The following is a 12,180-nucleotide window of genomic DNA, read 5'->3' on the forward strand; positions in this document are numbered from 1 at the left end:
AACCAAAAGACATGACTCTTGGATCTAAAATGTGTCATTTTTGAATTTAAAGGATACAACCATTGGTCTAAGGGATACAAATCCATGCCTATATAAAGGCGGAATGTGTTGGCAATTGAATATAAAAAATCCATAGAAAATCCATGGAATTTCTCTCAATGATTCTTATTGTTATTTTCCTCTTCTACTTGGTGAATCAGAAAAATCCAAAGGTATTCGAGATCTGATTTCGTTCGTGCATAACACAGTAGATATCAATGTTTAGACTAGGCGTCATTCTATCCTAGAGGCGGATTCACGGGTGTAACTGTGACGCCCCAAAATTTTTTTTTTGAAACGTTATAAGATTTAAATAACAATAACTTGCTAGATAAAATTTTAACTACTAATTAGAAAATTTTAAATTCTTACATAGTCAAAGTCGAACAACAAAATAAAACTACAAGTTCACACACAACATCACAACATAGTTAAATACTAATACAAGAAATGACAGGATTTTTTTTTCTTTGATAAAATCTTGACTCTAAGTTAGCCAAAGTTCGATATTAGCAACAGCTCCAATTTCAGCCTCAGTCCCTTCCTCGACATAATCTGGCATGAAACGCCAGGGCAACAAAATATATGCCATGAGTTTTGCAACACAATAAGAAAACATAACCAACCTACCATTCTTTTTGAGAGAAAATAATGAGATTATAAACACAAGATAATAATATAATTGTAAACATAAATTACAACTAATAAAATAATTCAAATCTTGCCAAAGAGGTTTAGCTTACCAATCACTAAGTCATGACCACGGTTAATTTGGAAACCCCCCCTTGGTCAAATATTAAAGAACTACCAAAGATACCTACGCCCGGAGTTATATACCCAAGCTGTGACATCCGTGGTCTGCCCCAAGGGAACGGTCTGCCAGGGGTACATAACTTCCCTGCGCACCACACGCACATCCACCCTTATTCCAAAACTAAATACCGATAAAGGTTCAAATAATCCTCGTGCCATCTTAGGGTTTCGCGACACAATTTACTTAAAAATTATTAAAAACCAGGGCTCACCCTGAATAACCGGTATTAACCCTCTATCATTAACTCTATATAATAAACACAAATTATTGAATGTCCAAAATTTAACAGACAATTAATTTAAACCATGGTATGAACATAATAACTTAGATATTAAAATTTTAAATAAATTATTCACACAATCCTAAAATTCGTGCAATTGAACAGAATACTCAATAGGGATGTTTAGGTCACCTTTCAGAAAGAATTTCAGAAAAATAAGATGTAAATAATCCTGTAAAATTTTCAACAATCTTTATGACACAGGTTTGTCACATTTCCTTACATTAATTCCATGCTTAATTTTATAGATCAAATCCATAATCTAAAAATTTATCATGAAACTAGACTTCTCAAATTTCATCTTTTAGTTAGAAATTACCAGATTTGGCTTAGTATAGAATTTTAAATAAATTTTCAAATACATAGTAAAATTTGTCTCACAGTTTCAGATTTAGTTAAAATTTTGTATAAATTTGTAGAAAGCTCAAAAATTGTTGCCAAAATTCCTAGATGAACTAGACATCATTATCAACAACTTTGTACAAGAAATAATCTCTAAATTTTGAGTATAAAATTGTCTAAAAAGTCGGGCAACATTCTGGCAGATTCAAAACAGATTATTTTCAACACAGTTTCAGATTTAGTTAAAATTTTGTATAAATTCGTAGAAAGCTCAAAAATTGTTGCCAAAATTCATGGATGAACTAGACATCATTATCAACAACTTTGTAGAGAAATCATCTCGAAATTTTGAGTATAAAATTGTCTAAAAATTCGGGCAACATTCTGGCAGATTCAAAACAGATTAATTATTTTCAATCTTCTCTTTAAATGTATAAACTACACATGCAAGCTTATTTCTTTACAATAATAAGATGATTTTAAGACTATAAACATCTTCAAACACTTGATATACATATCACAAAATTCCTACACATATATATAAAATTTCTATTTATGAGTAGTCATTTTAATCACAAGGACATAATCTGAAAACTTCACTAATAAAAAGAAATGAGAAGGTTTTCTTACTTAGTTGTAGGGTTGAAATGGAATAATGAAATGGTAAGAAAATATGCAATTTCAACCTCCTCCTCTTCTTCCACAAGAATTCCCTCTATTTTTTTTTTTTTTTTTATTAGTCTTTGAATGAACACAGTGCGTATAAACACTATGTGTGGTATGAATTTATAGAGCCACTTCTCTGAGGCTCTCACTCTCTCACACATTCTTTTCATTAATAAATCTATTCACTTTCTCCAAGTTCTAAGAAATATGGCTTTCTCTAAATTCTAAGAAGGATGATGGGTTATAGTTCCCATACCACCATGCAAACAAGCAGGTGGCATTGCCACGAAAATTTCTTCTTTTTTTTTTAACTAATAATTTATAACAATAATTATTGAACATCCACAAAAATTTTATTCTTAATAAGGTCTTTGTTAGTGATTGAATTGGGTTAATTTAAAACTAATTTATTTTTACACTATTATATATTTTAGGTAGATTCTGAATAACATTAATTAATTAATATATTTATTTATTTATTTTCTTTTAAGAATAATTTAAATATGGGTTTTCACAATAACGCCCCAATTTTCATCTCCAAATGGTAATACAATAGTCATAGCCCTTTAAAGTAAAACTGATAATAAATCCTCATACTTGCATTACATGATGTAAATAGTCTTCATGCGATAATACAATTAATCCAACAACAATTAATTAAACAACAAATACCTCCAAGGGTTTACAAGCTTCCAAGGCTTGAGCCTGATTTCACAAAACTGTTATTCAAACCCACACATACAAAGCCCTTGGCTTACAATCAGAGTCACAGCAAATGAGCACATTATGCTCTCTACACAGACTTCCACGCCTTCAGTTAGGCAAAATCACCACATCTTTTCCTGCACAAGAATCCCGTATGGTGAGCATAAAGCCCAGTAGGAAATTCTTAACAAAGTATATACATTTTATACAAGTTTCGTGATATAGGAAAGGAAAATGAAGTAAACCCACTTTCAAAATCACTTATCTTCTTTAAACTACAATCAATTTTCAAAACTAATCAAAGGATAATTTCGAAAATCATCTAGATCTTAAAAAAACATATATATAACTCAAAGAAAATCCCTACCTTAAGTGTAGAAGACAGGCAAGCAAGATCGAAACTCCAAAGATGACGAAACCAACTCTTACTTGGATCAACACGAAACTCTTGAAGCCCTCTACCTTATTATCAAAGACACTAGGGTCAAGAACACAACTGATCTAGATGAAATCTTAGAGAGAATGTGTATTCTAAAGAGAGAGTATGAAAACCTGCGTTTTTGGAGAGTTTTAGAGAGAGAGTGAGCTGCAAAAGTGTTTTGAAATATCTCATTCACGATCTGATATAAACAGGCTCGTTTGAGCTAAGGAGTTTTCGCTCGAGCGACCAGACACAACAAGTCGACTCACTCGAGCGCAAGAAGCGTCGCTTGAGCATAGAATGCAAAGCTTCAGGTCTGTCACCAACGCAGACGCACGCTCGAGCGCAAGAAGTCTCGCTCGAGTGAAGAAACAATTTCACAAGGCTCGCTCGAGTGCAAGAAGCCTCGATCGAGTGAAGAAGCAGATTATACAAGGCTCGCTCGAGCGCAAGAAGCCTCGCTCGAGCGAAGAAGGCAAAATCTAGGCAACAACATTCTAGACCAACTAAAAACCAACTTGTTTCAAACACGCCCAACATAATCCAAAACTCAATTACAAAGAGTTAAATGAAGGAAATATGACATAGACAACAGTATACAATCACGGAATCTGAGTCCGGAACACAACGAAAGTCGGGGTAAAAACCTGGGTCGCTATAACCTCTCCTTCTGAAAGAATTTCTCCCAGAAATTACAGATCATGTTTCAAACCTTGTTTTAGCTAATTTCCAAAATGATTAACAACAGCATATACAATGCTTCTAAGAGTGATACAACACCCACAATATTCCATATTCTCAAAACATATGCAATGTTTATATTGAATTCATGTTTTTCCCAAACAATTATAACATATACAATGTTTATACATTTCATTAACATAATTAATTTCTCAATACATGCTCATGCATCAACAAACAAATCCGGATATTTTTCTCAGATTTCTAACTCACGTTCCCAAGTCACTTCCTCGACCCCGTGATGTTTCCACAATACTTTTACCAAGGGAATTGTCTTGCCTCGCAAGACTTGGTCCCGTCTATCCAAGACTCTCATCGGTCTCTCCTCATACAAGGCATCCTCATCTACCTCTAAATCGGTCCAATTCAACACGTATGATGGATCCGGCTCATATTTCCAAAGCATACTAATATGAAACACGTCATGTCACGTCCCAAGCTCCGTGACAACGCCGCACACTCATTTAAGTGAGCATGCAAGGCTAAGAGTCCAACACATAACTAACAATGTAAAATACTCCAATCAAACCCTTAATTATCATAATACTAAAATCCATAAAAAAAAAATTGATTATTCTTATCATATGAAATTATCCACCAAGTCCACTAATAAAATCCATTAACAAAACAAATAATCCAAGTACTTAAATCATAGTCCTACTCTCGGCACTCCCATATGTAAAAAAAATCCCGCGCAGCTCTACTCTTCAGAATCTGAAAAAAATAAAATAAGGGTAAGCTAGACAGCCTAGTAAATAACCAACCATCACTGCCAGCTGGATCAAGTATAAATAAATAAATAAATAAATTGATAATCAATAAATATAAATTTTTCTACAGTTCAATAAATGAACAATTATTTTGTAAGATGGTTTCATGGCTAAAAATAAACAATGTACAATACATTTTAAATGAAAAGCCAACAAGATAATTCAAAGTAATTCATTGTTCAAATCGATGGTTCGATATTCAGATGGTTCAATGATTTGATTCACAAAACCCAAGTCTTATTGACTACGGTCACATAGCCCGTGACAAGGCCCAGAACCACACATAGGCCGGTGGTAAAGCCCCAAAAGAAACTAGTTTCTGTGCCAATAAATAACCCCCATTGGCTAGGGTCCAAATCGTAGTCAGACTAGAGTGATGTTCAAAATTCAAACAATACACAAATTTTAAATAAAGCATTCGATATTTTCAGAATAAACGTTTAGTACAATTTTCAGAATAGTTTCACCAAATATTCAAATAATTTTAATAATAATATTCGATATTGTTTTATACTTGACCCATATTTTATTTTAAGAGAACATGAAGGCTTTAAATAAATATTTATGATTTTAAACGATTCGATAAGAATAAAAATGAACCAACAGTGATAGAGGGTTACTTACCTCAAACAGCTAAAATAATATTTCCCAAGCTAATCTCAAATTACCAAGATCCACCTCAATCTCACAAACCTAATAAAATATTATACCACATAAACAATTATTATTGATCACCATGATGCATCTATCATTCTTTTCTTTATAATGTACTAATCTAATCCTATAGTCTACAAGTAAATTCCAAAACCCCAAAATACATACACCCAATCAACATACAAGATACTATGTCTAAAGAAATAGTTAGGAGTACCATAAAAACAAATCTTACCTCCAAGAGATGATTAGATCAAAGTCACCAATCTATGAATCTTCTTTCTTTTCTTTACTTCTTCTTCTTCTCTCTTTTTTTTTTTTTTTTTTTTTTTTTTTTCTATTGCTAGATCTGCCGCAGCAGCCACAACAACATCACTACCTCTATTTGTTTGTGCTTCTATGTTTCCAAGACCTAAAGCCCAAGTGGGCCTATAACCCAATCTCCCAAAATTACAAACTTAACCATCTAAGTAATAAAAATTTTAAAAAAAACCACCTCATAACTAATTCCTTGATGTTACTAAAATGACCCATATAAATTAATTTAATTACTACTTTAACCAAAAATAATTCTACACATAAAATTTTGGATTTTACATTCTTCCCCACTTAAAAGAAATTTTGTCCTCGAAATTTGACATACCTGGAGTCTCAAAAAGTTGGGGATACTTTTGTCTCATTTCATCCTCAAGTTCCCAAGTAGCTTCTCTTTCCGAGTGATTACTCCATTGAACCTTAACATAGTGAATGACTCGACGCCTCAAAACCTGTTCCTTCCTATCAGCAATTCGTATAGGGTGTTCCTCATATGTCAAATCCTCCTTAAACTGCAACGGTGCATGATCAATCACATGACTAGGATCCGGTATATACTTCCTTAACATTGAGAGATGAAAAACATTATGAACTCCAACTAGTGAAGGTGGTAGGGCAAGTCTGTAAGCTACCTCACCAATTCGATCCAAAACCTCAAATGGCCCAACAAATCTAGGACTCAATTTACCACGAACACCAAACCTCATTACTCCTTTCATAGGAGACACCTTAAGGAATACATGGTCTCCAACCCCAAACACCAAATCACGTCTCCTGTTATCTGCATAACTTTTCTGTCTACTCTGTGCCGTGCGAAGTCGCTCTCTAATAAGATTGATCTTGTCCACTGTTTGTTGCACAATCTCAGGCCCTAACAACTTCCTTTCACCCACATCATCCCAACAAATAGGTGATCTACACTTTCGTCCATATAAAGCCTCATATGGTGCCATCTGAATGCTCGCATGATAACTGTTATTATAAGAGAATCCCACTAAGGCCAAATGCTCATCCCAAGAACCTCCAAGATCGATAACACAAGCCCTCAACATGTCTTCCAAGGTTTGAATAGTTCTCTCTGACTGTCCATCAGTTTGAGGATGAAAGGCAGTGCTAAAATTCAAACTAGTGCCCAAAGCTGTATGCAAACTCTTCCAAAACATAGATACAAATCTGCTATCTCTATCAGACACTATGGTCGCCGGAATACCATGCAACTTCACAATCTCCTTGATATACAATTTTGCAAACTTCTCTAAGGAGAACCCTACCTTAAAAGCTAGAAAGTGAGCGGATTTGGTCAATCGATCAACGATAACCCAAATAGCATTGTTACCACCTTGGGTCCTAGGCAACCCTGTCACAAAATCCATGGTAATATGTTCCCACTTCCATTCGGGAATAGGAAGAGGTTGTAACTTACCTGCAGGTCTCTGATGTTCAACTTTCACTTGTTGACATACCAAACATTGAGCAACATACTGAGCAATTTCCCTCTTCATATTATTCCACCAAAAGTTCCTCTTCAAGTCTTTATACATTTTAGTGCTTCCTGGATGTACAGTATATCCTGAACTGTGAGCTTCTCTTAGGATTTCTCTCTTGAGCTCTAAATCATTAGGCACACACAACCTCTCTCCAAATCTCAAGGTTCCATCTTTATGCATACAAAATTCCATCTGTAGCCCTATTTCCATTTCAGCCTTAAGTTTTTGCAACTGAGAGTCTCTTCCTTGAGCATCTTTAATTCTATCAATCAATGTGGGTTGAACCCTAAGGTTTGCCAACTGCACTCCATGGTTGTGCCATCTAATCTCAATATTCAACCTCTGTAAGTCCTCCAAGATATTCTTTTGGTCAGTGATCAAGGTAGCCAAATTACTCGGGGTCTTTCTACTCAAGGCATCCGCCACTATATTAGCTTTTCCTGGATGATAATTGATAGTCAACTCATAGTCCTTTAATAGCTCCAACCATCTCCTTTGCCTCATATTCAATTCTTTTTTAGTGAAAATATACTTCAAACTTTTATGATCAGTGAATATCTCACATTTCACCCCATACAGGTAGTGCCTCCAGATTTTCAATGCAAACACCACGGCAGCCAACTCCAAATCATGCGTAGGATAATTCTGCTCATATGGCTTCAACTGCCTAGACGCGTATGCCACTACCTTATCATTTTGCATTAGGACACAACCCAAGCCCATCTTCGATGCATCACTATAGATGGTAAAACCTTCATCTCCGGACGGAACTATAAGTACTGAAGCACACACCAATCGACTCTTTAGATCTTGGAAACTCTTCTCACAATCATCAGACCACTCAAATTTAACCCCTTTTTGTGTTAAACGAGTTAAAGGCATAGAAATTCGGGAAAATCCCTCAACGAACCTTCTATAATATCCTGCTAAACCCAAGAAGCTACGAATTTCAGTGACACTAGTAGGCCGATTCCATTCCACCACCGCCTCCACTTTCTTGGGGTCAACAGACACCCCATCTTTAGATATCACATGACCCAAAAATGATACACTCTCCAGCCAAAATTCACACTTCTTTAATTTAGCAAATAATTTCTTCTCCCTTAATATCTGCAACACTATTCTCAGATGTTCTTCGTGCTGCTCTTTACTCTTTGAGTACACAAGAATGTCATCAATAAAAACTACCACAAACTGATCTAAGAAGGATTTAAACACTCTGTTCATTAAATCCATAAAAGCTGCAGGCGCATTGGTCAACCCAAACGGCATCACTAAAAATTCATAATGCCCATACCTAGTTCGGAAGGCTGTCTTAGGTATATCTTCCGTCTTAACCTTCAACTGGTGATAGCCAGAACGAAGGTCAATCTTAGAAAAGACTTGTGCTCCTTGCAACTGATCAAATAGGTCATCTATCCTAGGCAAAGGATATTTATTTCGGATTGTCACCTTGTTCAACTCTCGATAATCAATGCAAAGGCGAAAACTACCATCCTTCTTTTTCACAAATAAAACGGGCGCACCCCAAGGAGAAACACTAGGCCTAATAAAGCCCTTATCTAGTAACTCTTGTAACTGTTCCTTCAACTCTTTCAACTCTGCTGGGGCCATCCGATACGGAGCCTTGGAGATAGGACCCGTGCCAGGTATCAATTCAATGGCAAACTCAATCTCTCTATCTAGTGGCAACCCCGGTAACTCTTCAGGAAAAACATCGGGAAATTCCTTCACAACTAGAATATCCTCTAGCTTCAATTCAGTCTCACGGGTATCTCTCACAGAAGCTAAATAGCCCTCGCAACCATTCCTTAACAACCGTCTAGCTTGCAAAGCTGAGATTACCAAAAGAGGAGTGTTAACTCCACTACCCACAAAGCAAAATTCTGGTTGATTAGGAATCTGAAATACTACCCTTTTGCCTCGACAATCCACAGAAGCATAATTGGTTGCCAACCAATCCATTCCAAGAATTATGTCAAAGTCCCGCATATCTAAAACAGTTAAGTCTACAAGCAATTTCCTGTCATCTATACTAACCACACGAGATTTGCAAATTAAGTCAGCAACCATAACCCCTCCTATCGGGGTTTCAACACATAAGTCGATCTCTCTAGAGACACATCTCCATCCATGTTTCTTAACAAATCCCATAGACACAAATGAATTTGTAGCGCCAGAATCAAATAACACATGTGCATAAACAGAAGACACTAAAACAGTACCTGACACCACCGTGTTGGAAGTCTGGACATCTTGTTGCGTGAGTGCGTACACTCGACCCTGAGTCTTTGGATTATGACCTCCATTTTTCTTTTGACTTCCTGAAGACCCTTTGTCTGTTGATGCTCCTTTATTTGTCCATGCTTTCTGTTCAATCTCATGCCCTTTCCGATTAGGGCAATCAGCTATCCTGTGCCCCTGTTGCCCGCAAGAGAAACAAGCCCCAGTATTCCAACGACACTCACTATCCCGATGGAATCCATTACACCCAGTGCATTGTACCCGATCATTCTTCTTATCAACACTACTACCCATAGTTCGACTTCCCCAACTCCCAACCGAAGAAGTGTAAGTTTGGAAGTTGGAAGAACTAGGCCTCTTCTTATAATTCTCTTCTTTCTCTTCTTGGGCTCTGGTAAGGCCACTCTCAACTAGCAAAGCCTTATTCAACACTGCTCCAAAAGTAGGTAACTCGAAAGGAACCACTTGTTGCATAATGTTCGTTCTTAGTCCAGCTTCAAACTTTCGTGCTCTGCTATCCTCATCTGCTTCAAATGCTGATGCAAATTTAGACAACTTCGTAAACTCAGCTTCATATTCTGCAACCGTCTTATTCCCTTGCTCTAACTTCAAAAATTCCCTCTTTTTTTGTAGACGAACACTCCTAGGGAAGTATTTCTCATTGAATGCCTTCTTAAACCTTTCCCATGTATAGGGGTTGGCATCATGCTCGTGTATGCGCTTCTCCATCTGCCACCAATCATTAGCTATCCCTTGTAGCATAAACGTAGCATAGGTCACCTTCTGATCATCCGTACACTCAAAAACGGGAAACAACTTCTCCATTTCTGTCAACCATTTTTCAGCCTCCAAAGGGTCTGTGGCTCCATCAAATGCCAAGGCTATCTTCTTAAACTCGGTAATGTTACAACGTGGCCTTGGTTGTGGCCCAACACCTGGCTGCATCTGCTGTTGTTGCTCCATAAGTCTAGTCAAGTTATTCCCTATGGTGGTTTGTTGTTGCACCACCCCGGCCAACGTTTGAAGCACTTGAACCATTTCAATTGGATTGGGGATTGCAGCTTGTTCTTGGTGTCCCAACTCTTGCCCCTGATTTCCTCCGACTGCTTGAGAACCACTACCATTATTAGTCACATTCCCTCGCCGATTGCTATTACCAGTCCGTCGATTCGTTTGACCCTGGCGTGTATTCCTAGCCATATTTGCCAATGTCTCCTCATGTTCCATTGCAACCTAAATGCATCAATAATAAAATCCCATCTTATTCTATTCTCAAGTCCCTATAACAAGTAAATAAAAATAACATTATATCAAATTATAAGCGTTCCCAATCCTATATCTACCCAATCTCACCACTATTTTATACTAGCCTTTAAAAATTACAACCTGGCTCTGATACCACTAAATTGTCACGTCCCAAGCTCCGTGACAACGCCGCACACTCATTTAAGTGAGCATGCAAGGCTAAGAGTCCAACACATAACTAACAATGTAAAATACTCCAATCAAACCCTTAATTATCATAATACTAAAATCCATAAAAAAAAAATTGATTATTCTTATCATATGAAATTATCCACCAAGTCCACTAATAAAATCCATTAACAAAACAAATAATCCAAGTACTTAAATCATAGTCCTACTCTCGGCACTCCCATATGTAAAAAAAATCCCGCGCAGCTCTACTCTTCAGAATCTGAAAAAAATAAAATAAGGGTAAGCTAGACAGCCTAGTAAATAACCAACCATCACTGCCAGCTGGATCAAGTATAAATAAATAAATAAATAAATTGATAATCAATAAATATAAATTTTTCTACAGTTCAATAAATGAACAATTATTTTGTAAGATGGTTTCATGGCTAAAAATAAACAATGTACAATACATTTTAAATGAAAAGCCAACAAGATAATTCAAAGTAATTCATTGTTCAAATCGATGGTTCGATATTCAGATGGTTCAATGATTTGATTCACAAAACCCAAGTCTTATTGACTACGGTCACATAGCCCGTGACAAGGCCCAGAACCACACATAGGCCGGTGGTAAAGCCCCAAAAGAAACTAGTTTCTGTGCCAATAAATAACCCCCATTGGCTAGGGTCCAAATCGTAGTCAGACTAGAGTGATGTTCAAAATTCAAACAATACACAAATTTTAAATAAAGCATTCGATATTTTTAGAATAAACGTTTAGTACAATTTTCAGAATAGTTTCACCAAATATTCAAATAATTTTAATAATAATATTCGATATTGTTTTATACTTGACCCATATTTTATTTTAAGAGAACATGAAGGCTTTAAATAAATATTTATGATTTTAAACGATTCGATAAGAATAAAAATGAACCAACAGTGATAGAGGGTTACTTACCTCAAACAGCTAAAATAATATTTCCCAAGCTAATCTCAAATTACCAAGATCCACCCCAATCTCACAAACCTAATAAAATATTATACCACATAAACAATTATTATTGATCACCATGATGCATCTATCATTCTTTTCTTTATAATGTACTAATCTAATCCTATAGTCTACAAGTAAATTCCAAAACCCCAAAATACATACACCCAATCAACATACAAGATACTATGTCTAAAGAAATAGTTAGGAGTACCATAAAAACAAATCTTACCTCCAAGAGATGATTAGATCAAAGTCACCAATCTATGAATCTTCTTTCTTTTCTTTACTTC

General features: G+C 36.0%; 1 protein-coding gene and 1 long non-coding RNA gene across 2 annotated transcripts; both read right to left on the reverse strand.

Moving 5' to 3' along the window:
• Positions 1-4,569: 4,569 nt before the first annotated feature.
• LOC145801289 (uncharacterized) lies at positions 4,570-5,741 on the reverse strand. The gene is made up of 2 exons (XR_014342551.1): positions 5,403-5,741; positions 4,570-4,722 (listed from the first exon to the last, which is right to left on the reverse strand). It is a non-coding gene; the product is annotated as an uncharacterized LOC145801289 (long non-coding RNA).
• A 284-nt stretch (positions 5,742-6,025) lies between these two features.
• Positions 6,026-11,908, reverse strand: LOC145800671 (uncharacterized). Its single transcript, XM_082890394.1, has 4 exons — positions 11,855-11,908; positions 8,805-10,711; positions 7,287-7,640; positions 6,026-6,662 (listed from the first exon to the last, which is right to left on the reverse strand). The coding sequence occupies exons 2-4, from the start codon at positions 10,703-10,705 to the stop codon at positions 6,026-6,028; spliced, it is 2,892 nt and encodes a 963-aa protein (XP_082746520.1). The 5' UTR covers positions 10,706-10,711; positions 11,855-11,908.
• Between the last annotated feature and the right edge of the window lie 272 nt (positions 11,909-12,180).

Source organism: Camellia sinensis, chromosome 10, assembly GCF_055761805.1.
Source record: "Camellia sinensis isolate YWXY chromosome 10, ASM5576180v1, whole genome shotgun sequence".
NCBI classification, from domain to species: Eukaryota; Viridiplantae; Streptophyta; class Magnoliopsida; order Ericales; family Theaceae; genus Camellia; species Camellia sinensis.

What these genes read in the sequence shown, in the direction of transcription:
- LOC145800671 (XM_082890394.1), bottom strand. Translation starts at nt 10,705, where the DNA reads ATGGAACATGAGGAGACATTGGCAAATATGGCTAGGAATACACGCCAG. An exon ending in TTGAAGGAACAGTTACAAGA is followed by an intron (nt 7,641 to 8,804) that starts GTTACTAGATAA and finishes TGCCTTGAGTAG; the next exon opens with AAAGACCCCGAGTAATTTGG. An exon ending in CATCCAGGAAGCACTAAAAT is followed by an intron (nt 6,663 to 7,286) that starts GTATAAAGACTT and finishes ACGAAAGTGTAG; the next exon opens with ATCACCTATTTGTTGGGATG.